Here is an 8,009-nt window from a genome sequence, read left to right on the forward strand (position 1 = left end):
ACCTCCAAGATTACAACTGACTTGCTTAGGAAGCTGAAGGTGAAGGTGATGGATTGGCAAAGTTTGTCTCCAGACCTGAACCCAATTGAGCACATACGGGGCATCATCAAGCAGGAGGTGGAGGAGCGCAAGGTGTCTAACATCCACCAGCTCCGTGATGTCATCATGGAGGAGTGGAAGATTCGAGATTCCAGTAACAACCACAATAAATCTTTATGTTGAAAAAAATCGTGAGAGAATCGTGATCTCAATTATAAGCCAAAAAATCATGATTCTCATTTTTTCCAGAATCGTGCAGCCCTACCCTGATATAATGTAGGGGAAACACTGAACAGTTCAGTCACTGAACATTTATAATAATGAACTTTGTAAGAATAGTTAGTGTGATTCCGATACCCAGCTTTATGAATTATCTGTGTTGCTCTTTTTTGGAGAATAGAAAGTGAATGCAGTGAATTTTTGTAATTGTTGCCCCAAACTCTCTGCACAGTATTTTAGATATGGTAAACTAGTGAACAGTAGAGATTGTGTAGTGACTAGGCTTGTGCTGGTTTGAAAATTCTCCAACCGGTTTGATTTAAAGCCAAATATCTAACCGAACCGATATATCGAATTATATACCTAATTTTACCACTGGGGGTCGCAGTTTTTCCCAATAAAAGCCCATTATAGGTGTAATGCTCTTCCAATCCACTAGGTGGCGGTAATGCTGTATTAACCGCCAAGACACACAAGGTTACACAAGAAGAAGAAGAAACAGAAGGACACCAAGATGTTAGGGCAAAGACGGTGGATAAACCAGTAATAATAGTAGTAATAGTACAGTGTAGTATATACTGTATAGTACAGTACTAATCCAGTATCTTTGGTTAGGGTAACAAACTGAATGACTGCTGACTCCCTCGCACTTTTCCCGGCCCCCAATGAAATTTGATCTCTCGCAGCAGCAGCAGACAGCTGAGCGGAGCTGCAGAGTCCCTCTGCAGCCTCTGAGACAAACTAAACAAAACACTTGTGAGCTCCTCCACTTCATTTATAAACAAACATAAACCTTATTAAGTTGTCATAATGCATGTTACAATGCAAGATAAGTTGAATATAGTCCCTTGACATGCTACCGCCCCCCCGGTTTATCCGGTTGACGTGAATTAAACCGGGTGGAGCTCTTCAACCGGACCAAACCGGGTTAACCGGACATCAGCACAAGCCTAGTAGTGAATTGTGATTTCCAAACCTGCTTCACTTTGGTCAAAATTGAAATGCTTCTTGACAGTTAAATTTGTACATGAGTGATGTGTGTGTGGATTTTGTTGTAAAATAATGAGGTATTGTGTCAATTAGTCCTCCTTTCAACTTCATGAATCAGCTGTTTTCATCCACTGCAGCAGTTCAGTGATGGGAACAATCTAAACAGGACATCATATAGAAGTCCGGCTCTTAATGGCATCCCGCTTTGCTCGTGGCAAGTTAGGTCACCCCTTCCACTGGCTTCAAATTCAAAATGTTATTTGCACAGTTTTAGTTTCCTTTAGAGATTAACCCTGACATGTCTCCTCTAGTCACGCAAAAAAACAAATGAACTTTTGAACTATTGAGATCACGATTATTTATCATGATTATTAATTCATTTTAGGCACAAAATAATGTTACTGCGCTGTCAAATAAACAGCGCGCCTTTCACTCCCATGCTGTGCTACATTCCTGCTAATAGCCCCTTTTCCACCGCAGGAACTTTTATCATTTACCCGGAATTTTGAAAAACCTCGGCGCGTTTCCACTGAAATTACCCGAGGGGAAAAAACTTCCCCTCAACCCCAAACTTTCCCTGAAAAAAGTACCTAGTAGGGGGTAGGACTTTTCAGATTCCCCAGAATTCTTGAGGGGCGGGGCTGTGTGCTGAAGAACTCTGATTGGTGGAACACACACTTGCAGCGTTCCGCACAGTGTGGCTGCAAACTTTATTTAATTTCTACAAGCTTAACTTTGTTTGTGTTTTGATTAAGGATGGGTACTGTAACCCGGTACTAAATCAGCCCTGGGGCTAAATTATCAAAGACCGTAGTATTGATAAGCGCAAACGGTATTGGTTCTTTTGTGCCAGCGCTGAACTCCTCCACATACACACACACACGCCTACGCGACATGGTAACGGGTGAACAGCTGAGCAGCCGTGGTGGAAACGAAGTGAAGATAACTCGAAAATGATTCGAGTTGACAGCAGCTACACTCGTTGCTGTAAGTGACATTAACCATTGGCGAGTAAGAAGCTAATACTTTATTAATACATGTGTTCAGCAAGCATGAAAATGTAAACATGTAGACAGCAGCGATATTCAATATGCTCCATCCACAGTCTCTCATCCATGACTCTAATGTTATGTCTTACACAAGGACAGCACGCTAGTTCAGCTAATAGTGAATTGTTACAAATAAGCTCAAATGACAGCTGTCTGTATGTAGACTAACTTAGTTTGACACTTATCTTAAAATACTTTTAAACTTAGCTGCTGGCTGAGACAAACAGCCCTTATTCTCTCTACCAGCACTAATGTTACCATGTTACCAGCCAATAAGGTGGCGGAGCCAAATATAGGGCACATGCTGAATCATCTACGTCATCAGCCTGATTTGAATACATTTTCCGGAACTTTGAGGTGCGGTGGAAACGCAAACCACACAGATTGCCGGGAATTCTTTTACCCAGGTAAATTAATTCTTTGAAATAAAAGTTCCTGGAAATGTTGGTGGAAAAGGGGCTATTGATCAAATCTTTGGAGCATAATTTGTCTGGTCCTTATTCACAGTGCATCTCCATTAAAATTGTATTCAAACTTTTTACCTTAAATTAAATCAGCAGAGCACTGCTTGAACTTTACTTTGCACCTGAATTCAGTGCATCTGCTAGAAGCAAAATATAAATAAAGATGTACCAATTTTCCATTTTTAATGGAAACGCCTTCAGTAAAGGGAATTGCATCAATTATTTCTGTCTGTCTCGGGTAACTGGTTGAATTGGGTGATGCACTGTACAGTGTAGCTGTTATGGTGTCTGAGTGGTGGAAAAGGACAGGGACTCAGTGAGGTAATGCAAAGTAACATTGGTGATGGATGATGACCCGTTCTGAGGGCCTAGCTCTTTGCCCTCTGCTCCAAGGATGTTGTTTTGTCTATCTGCTCTGTTGTATATTACTCTTTTTCTCTAGATTGCAGCTGCAACATTAAATTAATTTAATTTATTTTAATTAAATCAGCAGCATGACAGTCCCCTAAAAAGGGAGGCTGACCGATAGTTATATCCTTTATATTCATAAATTTAGGCACATTGTATGACTCTAAAATACAAGGTTATTGTCTACCAGTGATCCTCAGGGACCCATTCCATACCTCTGACACCGCCTTAGTGCACATGCTTCGGAGAGCTGGGGATCACAGTGGGTGGTCAGGTGTCAGACCTGGGGGAAGCACTGGAACAAAAAACTGACACATCTGTAGCAACTCATAATGTAATAATGGCTCATAATGTAATAGCGCTTCATAATGTAATAACAGAAATGTAATAGAAGTTCATAATGTAATAATCTACTCATAATGTAATAAAATCATGAGCGTGTAACGTAATAACAGCTTTGTGCATAATGTAATAATGTAATAACTTACTACATTATGAGCCTTACTGGCGCCGCTCATAATGTAATAACAGCTTATAATGTAATAATGGCTCATATTGTGAGAAAAGTGTTGCATTATCATCATTTTTAGGTCAAAACTGCACACACTGACAACAAGAGTGCACTTAAGGGCAGAGGTTTGTGTTTGACTATGATTTGTTTATAGGTGGCGCGACAGTAACCAACTCAAAAGCCGGCTGGAGAAGAGGGTCTATTAGGGAAGAAGGAGGGGGACTGTAGTTCATGTAGTTCAAAAGAGCATTTCCTTTGTGTACTATTGCTACAATAAATGCAGGACACAATAACTTCTACAATAAAAACACATTTAAGATTGGTCTTTTCAAATAAGTAAGTGAACGCTCTGTCCTTCCATACAACCTAGTGAAGACCTTCCAGTCAAAATGTTGTTGTTATTGTTGGTCTTAATGCCAATTTAATAAAGACTTTTAATAAGCATTGTTTTCCTACTACTTCCGTTAAATACATGATAGCAGTGTAACATTCATTCAGTTTACTTTATTTTGGAATTTGTGCAAGAATGAGAAGAGCGTTTTAGAACCATGTAATAACAATAAACCAGCTCAAAAGTTCTTAAAATGTAAACACAGGGATTTAAAAAAAAAAGAAAAGAAAACTTTACTTCTTCCAATGAATGTCTTTAATATGGACCCATCCAAAGGATATATGTTTAGTCACGATCTAGGCTGTAATCCACCTGGCATTTTGGCTGAAGAGCTGCCTGATATTAGACGCAAGGCCACTATTGCGTCCAGCCACTCTGTATAACCTACTAATACTTATACAGCAGTCTTCATCCGTCACAATATTTAAACTTTCCACCAACTGCTTACTTGCAACAATCAGACAGTGGAAGTGAGCATGGCATTCTCAAAGGCCCAAAATACCTAACACGGGTGCCACCTAGTGGCTCAACCTTATACATCTTAAATAATAAAATGTGAGAATGCAATTACGATTAAATAATTCTTGGTTTCACTAATTTAGTTTACTATGCGCTGAAAGCCATGCCATTTGCTTTATTTGCACCTTTAAGATGTAAAAATGATGATAATGCAGCAGTTTTCTCACGATATGAGCCATTATTACATTATGAACTGTTATTACATTATGAGCGATGCCAGGAAGGCTCATAATGTAATAGGTTATTACATTATTAAATTATGGGCAAAGCCGTTATTACGTTATGTGCTCATGATTTTATTACATTATGAGCCGATTATTACATTATGAACTTTTATTACATTTAAGTTATTACATTATGAGCCGTTATTACATTATGAGCCATTATTACATTTTGAGTTGCAACATCACTTACAGTTTGATAATAGCATTAAAAACACAAGTTTCACTACTAGTGGTTTCTGTGACACAAGAAATACTTAAGTCAAACAATGTCACTGTTTAATATGGATCTGGTTTTCACAGTGTAATAGGGAGTCCCTTGGACTCGTCAGTAGTGAGTTTAATGCATCCTTTCAGATTTGAATGTGTCAAGGACACAGGACATGTAGCTGGCAACATCATTGTATGTGAATGTCCTAACCACTTCTTTCTCATCAGATGTGGAAATGTGGCAGCCATCTTGGAGCTGGATGAGCATCTACAGCGGGAGTTCATCATATTTGAGGCAGCGCCGCAGGAGACCAGAGGCATCCCCTCTAAGAAGCCAGTAGCTGACTATTTCCTGTGAAGCCTTTGAGAAGACGGCAATGATGTGTTGAAATCTCTGGTACAGTTTCACACCAGCTGCCCTCCATCCTGCTGCAGGACGGTCCTGTCAGTCTGAACTCAAAGCAGTTAGACAGAAAACCTGCCAAACCCTGCAAAGCTTCATACAGCTTCAGCTTAAAGAGCTGGGTTTTTGCCGTACTGCCTAAGGCTGACAGAGCAGTCATTGTGAAGGATGTATGGGCGAGGTGGATACTGGGCCCATGACTGTTGTCACTTCTCCTCATTTTCTCCCCTCAGCCTCCTTCCATTGCTTTCCCTCTCTCCCTGTAGATACCACATTTGACCTCTACCACTCTTTTAGTATTTCTCCAAGACAGACATTGTCATTTAGTTGAAGAAGTATATGGAGAGAGTTATATCTTTTTTTTTCCTTTTCTTTTCTTTTTTTTTTCAAAAATGTGCAGATGTAGAAAGTTTAACCATTTTATCATTTATGAATTCCTTCAGTGCATATGTTGTCTTGTTTTTGATTTTTGTGTAATTGTTGCTACCAGGATTAAATGCAAGATGACATATTTCCTCACCCCCTTTTTGTTCTTATGTTTAACTGTCATCTGTCATGTGCATCACTAGTTAACATGTGCTGCTGCTCTGCACCATCACAAATACCAGAAATGTAATGACTGGCCAACAGAAATCACTATATTCACTGTATTCTCTCTTAATTCATTTAAATCTACAAATCTCTGTAGGTCTGTCAATTTTGATATTGTGAGAATAAAGTTTTTGTATCAATGCTGATTTCTTTTCAGGTGTGGTTTAATGTCACATGCATACTAACTATGGCTGCAAATTAGGGGTGTTCACAAAATCCTTGTTTTATATTTTCAATTTTATTTTATTTTACTTAAGCTACAGTACAGGCCAAAAGTTTGGACACACCTTCTCATTCAATGCGTTTTCTTTATTTTCATGACTATTTACATTGTAGATTCTCACTGAAGGCATCAAAACTATGAATGAACACATGTGGAGTTATGTACTTAACAAAAAAAGGTGAAATAACTGAAAACATGTTTTATATTCTAGTTTCTTCAAAATAGCCACCCTTTGCTCTGATTACTGCTTTGCACACTCTTGGCATTCTCTCCATGAGCTTCAAGAGGTAGTCACCTGAAATGGTTTCCACTTCACAGGTGTGCCTTATCAGGGTTAATTAGTGGAATTTCTTGCTTTATCAATGGGGTTGGGACCATCAGTTGTGTTGTGCAGAAGTCAGGTTAATACACAGCCGATAGCCCTATTGGACAACTGTTAAAATTCATATTATGGCAAGAACCAATCAGCTAACTAAAGAAAGACGAGTGGCCATCATTACTTTAAGAAATGAAGGTCAGTCAGTCCGGAAAATTGCAAAAACTTTAAATGTGTCCCCAAGTGGAGTCGCAAAAACCATCAAGCGCTACAACGAAACTGGCACACATGAGGACCGACCCAGGAAAGGAAGACCAAGAGTCACCTCTGCTTCTGAGGATAAGTTCATCCGAGTCACCAGCCTCAGAAATCGCAAGTTAACAGCAGCTCAGATCAGAGACCAGATGAATGCCACACAGAGTTCTAGCAGCAGACCCATCTCTAGAACAACTGTTAAGAGGAGACTGCGCGAATCAGGCCTTCATGGTCAAATAGCTGCTAGGAAACCACTGCTAAGGAGAGGCAAGAAGCAGAAGAGATTTGTTTGGGCCAAGAAACACAAGGAATGGACATTAGACCAGTGGAAATCTGTGCTTTGGTCTGATGAGTCCAAATTTGAGATCTTTGGTTCCAACCGCCGTGTCTTTGTGAGACGCAGAAAAGGTGAACGGATGGATTCCACATGCCTGGTTCCCACTGTGAAGCATGGAGGAGGAGGTGTGATGGTGTGGGGATGTTTTGTTGGTGACACTGTTGGGGATTTATTCAAAATTGAAGGCACACTGAACCAGCATGGCTACCACAGCATCCTGCAGCGACATGCCATCCCATCCGGTTTGCGTTTAGTTGGACGATCATTTATTTTTCAACAGGACAATGACCCCAAACACACCTCCAGGCTGTGTAAGGGCTATTTGACCAAGAAGGAGAGTGATGGAGTGCTGCGGCAGATGACCTGGCCTCCACAGTCACCGGACCTGAACCCAATCCAGATGGTTTGGGGTGAGCTGGACCGCAGAGTGAAGGCAAAGGGGCCAACAAGTGCTAAACACCTCTGGGAACTCCTTCAAGACTGTTGGAAAACCATTTCAGGTGACTACCTCTTGAAGCTCATGGAGAGAATGCCAAGAGTGTGCAAAGCAGTAATCAGAGCAAAGGGTGGCTATTTTGAAGAAACTAGAATATAAAACATGTTTTCAGTTATTTCACCTTTTTTTGTTAAGTACATAACTCCACATGTGTTCATTCATAGTTTTGATGCCTTCAGTGAGAATCTACAATGTAAATAGTCATGAAAATAAAGAAAACGCATTGAATGAGAAGGTGTGTCCAAACTTTTGGCCTGTACTGTATATAGAGCTCAACAATGTGGTTCTGGAAATAAAAATCCGATTCATTTTCCCCATAGAGAATTTGATTATTAGCCATAATATCGTAACCATCCAACATTAACTT

General features: G+C 40.0%; 1 protein-coding gene across 1 annotated transcript in view; it reads left to right on the forward strand.

Moving 5' to 3' along the window:
* The window catches only part of LOC117268457 (serine/threonine-protein phosphatase 4 catalytic subunit B), a 32,032-nt gene extending 25,871 nt beyond the window's left edge, over positions 1 to 6,161 (forward strand). Inside the window, exon 9 of the mRNA XM_033644931.2 lies at positions 5,250 to 6,161. Coding sequence (XP_033500822.1) covers positions 5,250 to 5,379 — 130 coding nt within the window. The 3' untranslated portion in view covers positions 5,380 to 6,161. The remainder of the gene's footprint in view (positions 1 to 5,249) is intronic.
* Positions 6,162 to 8,009: the final 1,848 nt, after the last annotated feature.

Source organism: Epinephelus lanceolatus, chromosome 18, assembly GCF_041903045.1.
Source record: "Epinephelus lanceolatus isolate andai-2023 chromosome 18, ASM4190304v1, whole genome shotgun sequence".
NCBI classification, from domain to species: Eukaryota; Metazoa; Chordata; class Actinopteri; order Perciformes; family Serranidae; genus Epinephelus; species Epinephelus lanceolatus.